A 12,619-nucleotide genomic window follows, 5' to 3' on the forward strand; every position below is an offset into this window, starting at 1 on the left:
AACTGAAAAATAAATCTATGTACAAAACAGGAAGAGATCAGGCTCCCCTCACCCACTCGCAAACCCCTGCAGATTTCCTCCGGAGTCCCCTGAGACGGGCTGGACCTCGGGGAGGTTCCCAGAGGGTCGGAAAGAGGTCTGCTCTGATCTGGAGCCAGTTTGGTCAGGAAGGGGGCGGGTCTCAGGATTCACAGGCCGGAGGCTGCGTTTCGTGTCCCAGACTCGCAGGACAGAGACGGGAAGAAGCTAGGATTTCCAAACTCTGAAAGTTTTAAGTTCTTCTTTGGGGTAGGGGGCTTGGATTCCCAAGGGGTGGAATTCTGAAGTGCGGAAATGTACTCCTAGGGGGGCTGAGCGGAGTCCCAGGTTCCCGGGTTGGAGGCGGCACCTGGGCTTCTGGGGTGTAGGGCGAAACCTCAGCCCCACGGGCCGGGAGCCACTAGGAGCAGCCCTGGTCTGGCCCAAGGTTAGAGCCTCGGTTGTGAGGTGGGGCCTGTTTCCAGTGCTTGGACCTTTAAAGATTAATGATGGAGCTCAAAGTGAGGTTCCCATTGGCCGGCTGGGATTCTGGGGGACGGGATCTAAGTTCCAGCGACCGGCAGAGCCCTGGAGTAGTCCGTACTCCAGCAACTTGCAGCCCGGGTTCCGGGTGGGGGTGGGGCCTGGAGGAGGGGCTTAGGCTCCCTTGGCCCGGGGGCGGGGCTGGGGCTCGAGGGGCGGGAGGGGGCGTTGGGGGTGACTAGGGTGGCGCCTCCATCCAGATTCAGTACCCTCCTCCCCTCACCGCAAGGGCTGACAAGTAGTTCAGAGGCCCTTGCGCTGGCGCTTGAGAAAGGAAAGCGTGTAGTCGCTAGGTGTAGACACCTTCTGCTTCTTCATCTGCACTTGCGACTGCGCCGTGAGCTGCAGCTTGATGGCGCTCGAGTTGATCTTGGTGGCCACCAGCAGCTCCTTCATGCCCTTCATCTTCTCGCTCTGGAAAGTGAGCACCGGGCCCTCCGGTGGTGGCGACGCTGCGGGCGCTGGTGCCGGAGCCGCGCTGCCTCCTTCAGGGCCTCGGGCAGTGCCGGGGACTGTCCCTGGGGGCTTCCGAGGGGGGCCCGACATCCCCCCCTGGCCTCCGCCGGGGCCCTTGTCCAGTGCCGGCTTCTTGGGGGGCGGCGGCTCCTCGGGCTTGGACTCACGCCGCGGGCCTCGCCGCCGTCCTTCCCGCGCTTCCTCGCCCCACAGCTCCTCGGCCTCGGCCGCCTCGGCCTCCCGGCTCACGATGCGCACCTTCTGCCGCACCTGGGCAGGGACGAGAAGCGGCGGAGGGGCTGCAGGCCAGCGGCTGGAACCCCAGGCCGTCGAGTCCCAGGGCCTCAGTCTTCTCTGCACCCAAAGGGGACAAGCCAACCCTCTTCAGGACCACAAAGGTTCTGCCTCGGCAGCTGCCGTCACCCCCTGACACCCCCCCACCACCACCCTGTACAGCCGCCCCTCACCTGTCCCTCGAACCGGCCTAGGGACTGCACGAGGAAGGTGGCCCAGCCCACGTGCAGCACCGGCGTGGGGCTGCCCTCCTCCCACTTGCAGATGCCGTCATAGAACCGCAGCAGGTGGGCGAAGCACTCTGGGTCCTGGAGGGCAGAACCCTGGCTCTGGGCCCCCTGGGCAAGGGGAAAGGAGGGCACAGGTTAGACCCCCCCTTAGGCACCCCCTATCACAGGGCACAGTCCAAGGCCCTTGCCTAGGCAAAAAGCCCTGGCTTCCAAACAGGTGAGCATACGGGAAGAGATCTCTTAGAGCCTCTTTCCTTTTATAAAACCTGTCCCTTAGCCCGGACTTGGGGGAAGGCAGAAGACATCCCTTATCTACATCCCACCCCTCAAATGAATGAGGATCACTGACCATGACAGAGATGGGCTTCCACCCCTTTTACCTGAAGGCACAGGGTAGAAACCCCTAAAATAGCCTTGGCTCCTTCAAAGCCAGGCCCGGGAACCCCTACTGCAGCAGAGACTGCAGCTCTCCGTGCAGGGCCACCTTCCCCCGGTAGGCCCCAGTCCTACGCAGCAGTCCCTGTGTCGTGGGCCGGGGAGCCCTGCTCAGGGGGGCAAGGCGAACATGGGCTGCAGCCCCAGCTCGTCACCTGGGTCTGCTCCCCGGGCCGCTCCTCGCCAGCCTCCAGCAGGCTAGCTGCCTCCTTCAGCAAGTTGGGGATGACATCGTTGGCTACTTCAAAGAACTCCTTGTAGATCTCCTCATCTTCACGGCAGTAGTTGTAGCTGTGAGAGCAGGAGGGCACTGTGGGGTCTGGGCCATGGCAGGGACCCCCAGGGACCTGGTGAGCCGTTGGGGTCTTCACTTGGAAATGATGGGTCTGAGCTCGGTGACTGGAAACTGGGAGGCCAGTGGAGCCAGGGAAAGGTGTAAGGCCCTCATCAGGGGTCCCAGCCTCCTGGGTGCTGGTGGCCTTGGCCGCCTAGGGACCAGATGGAAAGGGGATAGGGCTGGGGACCCAGGCCTCATGCCCGGATGAAGGTGGTTGGAAATTAGGTAGAAGGGGAAGAAAGGCCGGCCTGAGGCCCTAGCGGGGGATCCTCACTCCTGGATGACAGTGGCCGTGTCAGCCCAGGCCTGCAGGGCTTCGCGCACATTGCGGTTGCGACAGTGGTAGCCAGCCAGGTACATGTAGGGGTAGATGTGCTCATCCCGGTAGTAGGTCTTGGCTGAGGCAATGCCCTGGGGATAGAGTGGAGGGACGTCAGGGAGCAGCCCCAGTGGTCCGGACGGCACAAATCCCATGGGGTCATACCCACGAGGGGCAGTAGGCAGATCCCAAAGAGTCCCGCCTCCAACCTCACCTCCACCCGCTTCTATCCTCTCTCCCAGGTGCTCCTCCCCAGAGTCTGCAGGGCTACCTGCTGAGGCCTGGGCCAGGCTTCAGGTGGCAGGGACCCCCAGAGAACAAGGGCTAGGAAAGGGAAGGGACCCATCCTCCAAGCTCGGGGCACCTCCATTTCCCGGGCTTTCGGACACACTCCTGCACAAACACCAAAGCCTTCTAAGCCCAGCCCAGTGTCCCTCCTGAGCCCCCCACCCCACCCCCATGAAATTAACAACCCCTCCTCAGTGCTCCCGCCACATGTGACATCTGTTATACTCTAGGACGATAAGACGCAGCAGAAAAAGCAGGGCTGAGGGGACAAATTCAGGCCCCAGCACTCCCAGGCTGGGGAACCCAGAATACCCCTCAGACAGCCCTGACTACACTGAACACGTGCCTGGTAAATACAGAAAGGGAAATGGGTGGGCGATACCCCCCAATACACAGCAGGTTCCTCTCTCCTCTCTCCTCACCTGCCCCCTCCCAGTCCCCAGGTAGAAGGGGACACCAGCCACTGTTGGGCCTCCCTTCTGTACCCTCCTGAGATGTCCCCACCTTGTGGTAGAGGGTGAGTGGATCTGGCCGGCCAGGGGTGGGCTCCAGTTCCTCCAGATCTGCCAGGTTCCCCAGCGCCATGGGGTACCTGGGAAAGGGTCATGAGCCCAGGCTGCCTCCCAGCCGCCTGAGGCCCAGCCTGGCCACTTCCCCCTACTGACCTTTCCAGATGTCCCAGGTCGTAGAGCAGCCAGAGCAGCTTCTAGGGGGCCGAAGGAGAGACGTATGAGGTGGGGGAGGTGAGGAGGGTCTTGGTCTACCAGGCAGATGGGAGGGCCACACCAGCAGGGACCTCCCACCAGGTGGGTGGGGCCAGAATTCAGGAACCAGCCCCTTAGGGGAGTCAAATCCCTTTCACATCTCAGTTCCACTCTCCCAAGAGCCCTGGGAAAGGCCAGGCCAAAGATTAAGCCGATTAAGCTGTGTTACCAGAGGGGAAGCGGAAGCTCAGCAAGGGCGAGTGCCCCCGCCCAGGGTCCCACGGGCGCCCTCACCTGTTGTAGCTGCAGCAGCTCCAGGGAGTCGGTGTGCAGGTCAATGGAAGGGTTGATGGCACACACCATAAACGCCACCTCCATCTTTCGGTCACAGCGCATGTACGAGCCTTTCAGGTACAGCCAGCTCTTGGGAGAGGACAAGACCAGATGTCTCAGGATGGCCCACCTGCGCCTGCTCCAGGGAATGCCAGCCAGGAAAGGGGCCTCCCCCTTCTTGGCCGGTGGAGATGGTGCCAGGAAAAGGGGAGGTGGCTTGGGCTAGGAGATGAGAGTGTGAAGTGGACAAGGCGGGGAGAAGGGAGAGTACCCGCTCAGCCACACCCGCGTTGACTGTCTGGCCCCTGCGATCTTCGTTGCCCTTGCCATGCCAAGTGACCTCAGCTGTCTGTTCTCCGTTGGGCCCAAACACTACCCAGGCGTGGTCCTCAGACAGGGCCAGGTGGACGTCCCGGAGACCCAGAGCCTGGCAGGCCCCCACCACGGCAAAGGCCACACCAGAGCTGTCCAGTTTAGTGCCTGTGGAAGAGAAGGGAATGGAAGAGGGTCCTCTGAACTCTGACCTGGGGGAAGGGGCCAGGTGGTGATGGGCCATGCTCCCTCCCACCCTCACCTCCAAGCCTGTGCCCAAACCAGATGCTCCTGCCCATCAACTCTCAATCCCTTTCTCCTATGTGTTCGAAGCCCCTCCCTCCCCCTTGACATGCTGCAGCGGAAGAACTTCTTGGCTCTCCCACAGCTCCACCCAGCCTTTGACCCTGTCCCTTCTCTTTCTCTGCAACCGTATTATAATTGTTTTATTGTGCCTATTAGGTTATAACAGGGACAGCAAAAACAGGACCCTCTGGCCAACACTCTTTCTTCACACACCCACTGGTAGATATTCCTAATTTATCTCTGTCCTCTTTTCCTGCTAAGGGCAGAAGCAGGGCACTCCAGGACCTGACTGCCAGTCAAATGGACTTGGAGCAAAGAAGAAAGTTCTTTGCAAACCCTGAGTCTTGAGCTCCTTGACATGAAGCCCCTCCCTCATCTGTTCACTTTAAGAGTCTCAAATGTAGCCAGATTTTGGCTCCTTATTCCCCAAATCTACTCCCGCCTTTCGTGCCTCATACTGGGCGGAGGGACTCCTGGAGCTGCTTAATGGCAGGGATGGGGGTGCTGAGGAGGCAGGGTCAAGTAACTGGGGTGCAGGCCCAGCCCTGCCATTCTGTGCCTTTGGCATATCACTTCCCTTCTCTGGACTTCAGTTTCCCTAGCTGCAAAGAGGGTAGTAACACTTGCCCCACTTCACGAGCCTTACAGGTCGCAAGGGCTCTGCAAACCGTAACAGTGTTGTGAAGAAGTGGGCCAAGGTCCCCAGGTGAGACAGGATTCTCGCCCTTTGCCACCTGTCAGGCTCCAACCTGTGATGAAGCTGAAGAGGGATTGAATGTGGGCCCGATCCTTGAAGTAGGAGCGGCTGAGGCTGTTCCAGATGACATCGGAGACCTTCTTCACCAGTTCTCGGCTGGAGACACCCCCCTCTCGCGGGTAGAGAGACAGGTCTACGGCGCCACGGATCTGGGCGGTGAAGCGGGCATACAGCGCGGCGATGATGGACAGGTCGGCCACGGGGAAGTAGGTAAGCCCGCCAGGTGGGTCGGGCGCGGGGCTGGGCTGGAAGGTGAGCTCGGGCACATTGGTGGGGATGACGCGGTTGACAGCCAGGAAATGCTCCACGAAGCCCAGTACCAAGGACAGGAGCACCAGGTCCGGTTCCTCTCGGCCCAGCTCGGCAGCGAACAGGCGCACCACGTCGTCGATGGAGCGCAGCGGGAACAGCGTCTTCTGGGCGGCCTTCAGCCCCATGGCGGCGGGCCTCGGCCTGCGGGCGAGCCGGAGGAGGGAGGGTCGGGCGGGCACCACCGGGGAGCCCCCTCCCAGGCTCGGCTAAGGTTCTACACCCCCATTCCCTACATTCTCTTGCTTCTCCGCCCCCCTGGCCCTCCGCTCATCTGTTCCCTCTCTTCCGTCGGAGACCCCTCAGCCGAGGCTGTAAGGGCCTCCTCATCCCCCACAACCCCAGGAGCCGCGGCCCCGATGGGGGTGCGCCCCTAGGACCCCGCTGGAGAACCCTCCGTGGCCGCCCCGCCCCCTCTCTACGACCGTACCCCCGGGCACCTAGAGTCCGTCCGGAAGGCGCCCCTAGGCCATGCCCCCCAAATCTCAAGGAGAGTCCTGGCCTGGGTCCCCCGCGCCCACCTCCGCGCTTACATCCCACACAAGGCACCACGGCGCCCGCCGCCTGGAGCCTGCTGGGAAATGGAGTTCCGCCCCTTAGGCCACACTGCCTGCCGGGAAGTGAAGTCCCGGGCCTTCTCCCGTGTCTGCCGCGATTTGAAATGGTGGCCGGGACGACTGTCCGCGGTGGCTGATGGGAGTGGTAGTCCCGCTTCTCCGGGATCCCCAGCGGTAGGTGAGGAGTGGAGGCTGCGCCACTTTCCTGAGATCCTCCGGGATTGGTCACTCCATTTCACGCCCTCCAGGTAGGCCGTGGGACCGCGGTGCATTCTGGGAAATGTAGTCCCGGGATTAAAGGCGCAGGCGGTCACTGAGTTTAGGCTGTCACGTGTTGTCAAGATGTGAGGCAAAGGGGTATTTTCAAACACTCCCAGAGTACTGTAAGTGCGTTCAAACACTTGAGTTAGATATTGATCAGTATCCATTAACGTGTATATGTGTCTACTGTATGTCTAACAATTCTTCTCTAGTTCTGATCTTGAGAAAATTTAATATATTTGCAAAGAGGAACATCTAAAGAATCGTTATAGTTATTTGCAATAGGATAAAAGTAAAGTAGCGCTGTGCATCCTAATGGATCTTCAGAGCACATTGTTGAGGGAAAAACGTTTCAGAACGATATGTATAAGATAGTATCTATATTAAGAACATTTTATTTTTTTAGAGTCATTGTTTTTTGTTGGTTTTTTTTGTTGTTGTTGTTGTTTTTTAAATTTTATTTATTTATTTGCCAGAGAGAGAGCGAGCCCACAAACAGGGGAGTGTCAGGCAGAGGGAGAAGAAGGCTCCCGGCTGAGCAAGGAGCCCTTGTCAGGATTTGATCCCAGGACCCTGGGATCATGACCTGAGCAAAGGCAGATGCTTAATCGACTGAGCCACCCAGGCATCCCTATTAAGAACATTTTAAAACTTCAGAGCAGTACTAAATACTTTCTGCAGAATCATCCATTCACCTTCCTTATTCATTCAACAAACAGATTTTTGGTGCCTGTGGGCCCGGCACTCAGTCCTGGGCACTGCATGTATAGCAGTGAGTAGAACATCAAATTTCTGCCCTTCTTCACCTCTGTGGGTATTTTCCCCCCAAATCCGTAAGCCTAGTCTAATCATGAGGAAACATCTGGCAAGCCCAAACTGAGGAATAGTCTACCAAACACTTGACCAGTACTCTTCAAAAGTGTCAAAGTCATAAGAGATGAGGAAAGACAGAAACTGTTGCAGATTAGAACAGAGTAAGAAGACAGGACAACTAAATGCAATGTGGTGTTCTGGGTTGAATCCTGGGACAGAAAAAAAGACGTTAGTGGGAAAGAATTGTCAATAGGGTGGCTGACCATCATAGTTTGCCCAAGACTGAGGGGACTTCAGGAGTTTGGGATTTTTAGTCTTAAAACCAAACTGGTCACGGCACCTGGGAACCCTCCTTGTGAAATTCGAATAAAGTCTATAACTTCGTTCATAGTTTTCATCAGTTCGGTTTGATAAATGTATCATGATTATGTCAGATGTTAATATCAGGGGAAGCTGGGCGAAGAGTATATGGGGATGAGATCACCAAGGACCAAGTTCTGGGGTCCTTCTTTGCATAGAGATTAGGAGACTGGGAAGAATGAGCAAAGGAGACTGGCCTGAGAGAGAGGAAGAAAACCAGACAAGCATCTGTGCAGAAGATGGACCGCCGAGGCAGGGGTGGTACTGATAGTGTCAGACGCTGTTCATAGCTCAGCAAACTGAGCACGGAAGACTGACTGGATTTGGTTCAGAGGGAATGCCCGGTGACCACATTAAGAGCAGTCTGGGAGCAAAAACCTGAAGTTCCTTGGCTCAAGAAAAATGAGAGCAAAGAAATTGGAGATGGCGCTAATACTCAACTCTTTTAGGGGGCTTTGCAGCAAAGACAGGAAAAAATAAGATGGCGGCTGGTGGGCGGGGCAGGGGAGGGGGGAGAGGGTCAAAGGAGGTTGTGGTGGTGGCGTTCAATGGAGAGCATTGCAGGACCGATGGCCTCGAATGGGTGGAGGGAAGGGGAGTTCCTGAGTGGCAGGTTTGGCCTTTGCTAGAAACATGAACAGTTTCTCTGCAATAATTGGAGAGAAGGCAGAATGCGTGGGCACATGTCCTGGGTACTTTGATTTTCTCAGTGACACAGGAAACCCAGTAGGTGGTCTCTTTCCCTCCACACCTTTGCTCAAATGCCACCTTCTCAATGAGGCTGACCCAGGCCTGACCAGCGTACTTAAGATCACACTCTCTGGGGCTCCTGGATGCATCGGACTCTTGATTTCGGCTCAGGTCATGATCTCAGGGTCCTGGGATTAAGCCCACCTCCACCCCACGTTGGGCTCTGCACTCAGGAGGGAGTCTGCGTGTCCCCCTGCCCCTCCCCCCATGTGTGTGCGAATGTGCGTGCTCGCACTCACTCTCTCTCTCTCTCTAAAATCTTAGAGAAAGAAAAAGATCATACTCTCCAACACAAATTTCTTATTCCGTCCCTCCACCCTGCTCTACTCCCCCCACCCCCTGCCAAATTACTAACGTCTTCTAAAACTAGAACAGAGCTGCTCAGCCAGGGCACTATTGACATTTGGGGCTAGATAATTCTTTGCAGTCGGAGCCTGCCCTCTGTGCTGTCGGATGTTTAGCTGCATCCCCTTTGCTTCCACCAACTATGCCAGCAGCACTTCTTCCCCCGTTGTGACAACTAGTAATGTCTGTGGACGTTGCCAAATGTCGCCTGGAGGGGGGCGGGCAAAATTACCCCCGAATGAGAACCACCATTCCAGCATCTTATATAACTTACTTATTTGTTTATTGTTTGTCTCCTACCACCAAAATAGAAGCTCCACAAGGACAGGAATATTGTCTGTTTTGTTTATTAATGGGTCCCCTATGCCCAGAATAGAGTCTGGCATATAATTGGTCTTCAGCAAAGACTTGTGGAATAAATAGATGCATTATGCAAAAGAGTAACTATAATGATTGACCTGGAATTTATGCTGTGGGAGGAGGGACCTAAGGACACATGAGGGATGAGGGACAGCAAAAGTCGGCAAAATCAGCGGACTGTAGGTTCCGATGGGGTCAAACGTTTACTGGAGCTGGGGTGATAGAGCTGGAAAGATAGGGGTGTTGGTTAGAGATGCTTGAGATAGGGATGCTTGGGACTGAGGTCACAGGGAGAGAGCTGTCCTTATTGGCAATGAAAAGACCTAGCACAGTGCTTCCAGTAGAAATGTAACATGAGCTATATATATATAACTTTAAAATTTCTAGTAGCTACACTTAAAGTAGACTTAAGTGAGATTAATTTTAATAACGTTTGAAATGTTATTTCAACTTGTAATCGATATAAAAATTAATGATCCTTTATATATATTTCCACACTAAGTGTTTGAAATCTGCTGTGTATTTTATACTCACAGCACATCTCAGTTCAGGCTGGTCACTTGTCAAGGGCTCCAGAGCCCATGTAATCGGTGGCCCTCATGCAGGCTGGAGCAGCTCTCCAGGCTGGCTACAAGAGTGTGTGGCTTGGGCAGGGTGGAAGACACGGTCACAGGAGAGCGGGGGGTCCAAGGAACTGAGAGACCCAGAGCCTAATCATCCATATGTTCTATCAGTCTCTAAGAACCAAAACTGGAGGAGCAGGGAGAGAGTGACCCCAAGCCAGGAGCTAGAATGTTCAAAAAAGGAGTGATCCATGGGTTGGGAAAGGTCAGAAATGAAATGGGCAGTTTACACCCTGATAACTTGAGTGGACGCCAACTTGAGTGTTTGAAAGGAGGGGGGAGGATGTCTGTAAGCAGCAATGAGAATCATGGAGTGCGCCTACCCCACCTCCAGGCCCAGTGACATCAGGGGTGGCAGTAGTGACCTCAGGGTTCCTGCTAGAGCAGGGGGTTAAGGACCTTTACAGAAGGGGATGAGGACATGGGGGATTTTGCTGAAGACGGACCATGACCGTGGATAACTATTAGGAGCTGAGCATGGAGATAAGGTCAGAAAGGGGGATGGCCAGAGTATGGAGAAGCTAGGAAGCCTGAGTCCCTTGCGGTGATGTTGAGCAATAGGGATGAAGGGCAGGAGTGAGGTGGGAGCCTGGTGTGAGGGTGAGGGTCCGAGGGCTGGGCTTCCTGCCAAGAGAAGGAAGGGCCCCAAGGCTCTGACTTGATGTCCGCTGATGGAAGCAAGGAGGCTGGGGGAGGGTGGTCCCTCTTGATGTCTGCCAGGGTATATATACGGGCATATACAGCAACACATAGACATAAGCTAATCTTATGGAGGGAGGGGAGAGAGTCACAGGGGAATTCACCCCCTAATTTACAAAAAAAAAAGTATCGTAATTAAAATTAATCTAAAATAGCGTCAACTATGTAATTTTTTTTTTTAGATTTTATTGATTGGGGCACCTGGGTGGCTCAGTCAGTTAAATGTCTGCCTTTGGCTCAGGTCATGATCCCACGGTCCTGGGATGGTGCTCCGAGCCTGCTTCTCCCTCTCCCTCTGCCTCTCCACCCTACTTGAGTTCTCGCTCACTCTGCTCTCTTTCTCCCTCTCAAATAAATAATAATCCAAAAAAAAAAAAAAGACCAAAAAATTTTATTTATTTGAGAGAGACAGCAAGTGTGGGGGCAGCAGGCAGAGGCACAGGGGGAGAGAGAGAGAATCTCAAGCAGACTCCCTGCTGAGCGAGGCACGGGAGTCTGTGCTCAATCCCATGACCCTGAGATCTTGACCCAAGCCAAAATCAAGAGTCCGACACTCAACCGACTGAGCCACCCAGGTACCGCACTGTTGCCTCTTATTCGTAAGGGACGCCCATGACGTATTTAGGTGCTCAGTTCAAGACGTCTGCAACCTACTTTCAAATGGTAGCACGATCGTGCTAGACACACATGTAGGTACCGATAAATATGGAGGTGAAGCAGAGGCAGCAAAATGTTAACAGTTGGTAAGTACAGGTGGAGAATACAAGGAGTTCATATTTTCTCGATCTTTCTGTAGGTTTGAAATGTGTCAACATAAAACAATGGGAGAAAATCAACTTTATTTATTTATTTATTTATTTATTTATTTATTTTAAAATATGGAACGCTTCACGAATTTGCGTGTCATCCTTGCACAGGGGCCATGCTAATCTTCTCTGTATCGTTCCAATTTTAGTATATGTGCTGCCGAAGTGAGCACTACTTATGGATTTATTTTTAAGATTTTATTTTTAAGTGACCCCTACGCCCTACGTGGGGCTTGAACTCACAACCCCGAAATCAAGAGTCGCCCACTCCACTGACTGAGCCAACCAGAAGCCCCGGGAGAAAATTAATTTTTAAAAATATGAAGATCTTTTGGCTAAATCATTGCTGGGTGTCCCCCAGTTTGGGGAGGATGGCTGCAGGCCTTAGTGCGCAAGAGGCCTTCATGTCCCTGCCCCCTCTCTGGTTCCGCATCTCCATAGGCAGAAACAAACATTTCCAGAGTGCGCTGACGGCATTTTATACTCATTGCACCAAGGTCTCGCCAGAACCTCCCATGAAGTGGGTTTTAGGATCCCCCATTGACAGATGGGAAAACGGAGACTTAGAGAGGTCAGGTAACTGGTCCGTGACTGCACAGCTGGACTAGAATTCAGGTTGTCTGACTCTCGAGGCTGGAATTCCCTGGGCACCCTCCAACTCCTATCCCCAACCAGGTATGACACTGGGCCCCTTCTTGGTCCTTTCCCCAGTTTAGAGCTGACCATGAGTCTCAGGGCATAGCCCTCAGCTCCCCAGGTCCGCCCTGATCCCAGGGGCACAGGCCATACCTTCCTTCCTCACGCAACTCAGGCCTGGGTCCTGCTCAGTCAGGGACCCTTGAACTAAGAACCATGAGAGCCCTCCCACGCCTACCAGCCCGGGCGGGGCGACAGGGTGCTGGCACCCTTGGGGTGCCCTGCAGGTCCCCTTCCGCCTTGCTCCACCCAGCTCGGTGCCCCCAAGGCCGCGTTCCAGGAGCTGCAGTGACCAAGCTCTCCTGTCTTCTGGCTGCTGCTCGTGTTTGGACAAAGGGAGGCAGGAGGGGGAGGGAGGGAGTCAAGCGAGGTATGAGGAATTTATTCCCTGGGCTGGCTGCCTGTCTGCTCAACCACCGCCAAGTTCTGCTGACAGCCGCAGCTCCTGTCAGGTGACACCACTGCCTCTTGCTGCCTGCGAGTGCTACCAGATTCCCATGCTGCTGGGGCTCAGGAGCACCGCCTCTCCTCGGTGGGTTCCATGAACACTGCCCCCGCTTTTGTAAACTGTCCCTTTGCTGTTGAATTGTCCTCACCCCCATTTGCATGTGTCATCTGATTCCTGAAAGTACGGGGGGGGAGGGGGGAGATAACTCAGTCTTTAACTGTCTCTGACATCCCCATTTCTCCCTCCATCTCTGATTCCCC

At 55.1% G+C, this 12,619-nt stretch overlaps 2 protein-coding genes and 1 non-coding gene across 5 annotated transcripts in view; all 3 read right to left on the bottom strand.

The window, feature by feature from the left end:
* LOC121104735 (menin-like) overlaps positions 1–757 on the bottom strand; it is a 3,249-nt gene extending 2,492 nt beyond the window's left edge. Inside the window, exon 1 of the mRNA XM_040638774.1 lies at positions 752–757. Within this exon, the coding sequence (XP_040494708.1) occupies positions 752–757 (6 nt within the window). The remainder of the gene's footprint in view (positions 1–751) is intronic.
* Positions 9–6,312, bottom strand: LOC121104790 (menin). Of its 3 annotated transcripts, none has more exons than XM_040639331.1 (10): positions 6,175–6,312; positions 5,325–5,785; positions 4,229–4,437; positions 3,919–4,047; positions 3,586–3,626; positions 3,425–3,512; positions 2,588–2,724; positions 2,132–2,267; positions 1,485–1,649; positions 9–1,287 (listed from the first exon to the last, which is right to left on the bottom strand). In XM_040639331.1, coding segments are annotated over exons 1-10 (1,851 nt in total). In that variant the 5' UTR covers positions 6,177–6,312; the 3' UTR covers positions 9–804. The 3 variants fall into 3 exon arrangements, with proteins under 3 accessions (XP_040495265.1, XP_040495266.1, XP_040495267.1); XM_040639332.1 differs by having other exon boundaries at positions 6,163–6,270; XM_040639333.1 differs by lacking the exon at positions 6,175–6,312 and adding an exon at positions 6,072–6,121.
* Positions 6,313–11,281: 4,969 nt separating this feature from the next.
* Positions 11,282–11,388, bottom strand: LOC121104835. Its single transcript, XR_005837214.1, has one exon. It is a non-coding gene; the product is annotated as a U6 spliceosomal RNA (small nuclear RNA).
* Between the last annotated feature and the right edge of the window lie 1,231 nt (positions 11,389–12,619).

The sequence above is a fragment of the Ursus maritimus genome, unplaced genomic scaffold, assembly GCF_017311325.1.
Source record: "Ursus maritimus isolate PB19 unplaced genomic scaffold, ASM1731132v1 scaffold_23, whole genome shotgun sequence".
Taxonomy (NCBI): domain Eukaryota; kingdom Metazoa; phylum Chordata; class Mammalia; order Carnivora; family Ursidae; genus Ursus; species Ursus maritimus.

Bases quoted from the DNA above. Each gene is read 5' to 3' on its own strand.
- LOC121104790 (XM_040639331.1), bottom strand. The intron at 4,048-4,228 runs GTACTCTCCCTT...TCCTCTCCCAAG, and splicing joins ACGCGGGTGTGGCTGAGCGG to AGCTGGCTGTACCTGAAAGG. The intron at 2,268-2,587 runs GTGAGGATCCCC...CTGCTCTCACAG, and splicing joins ACGGCCACTGTCATCCAGGA to CTACAACTACTGCCGTGAAG.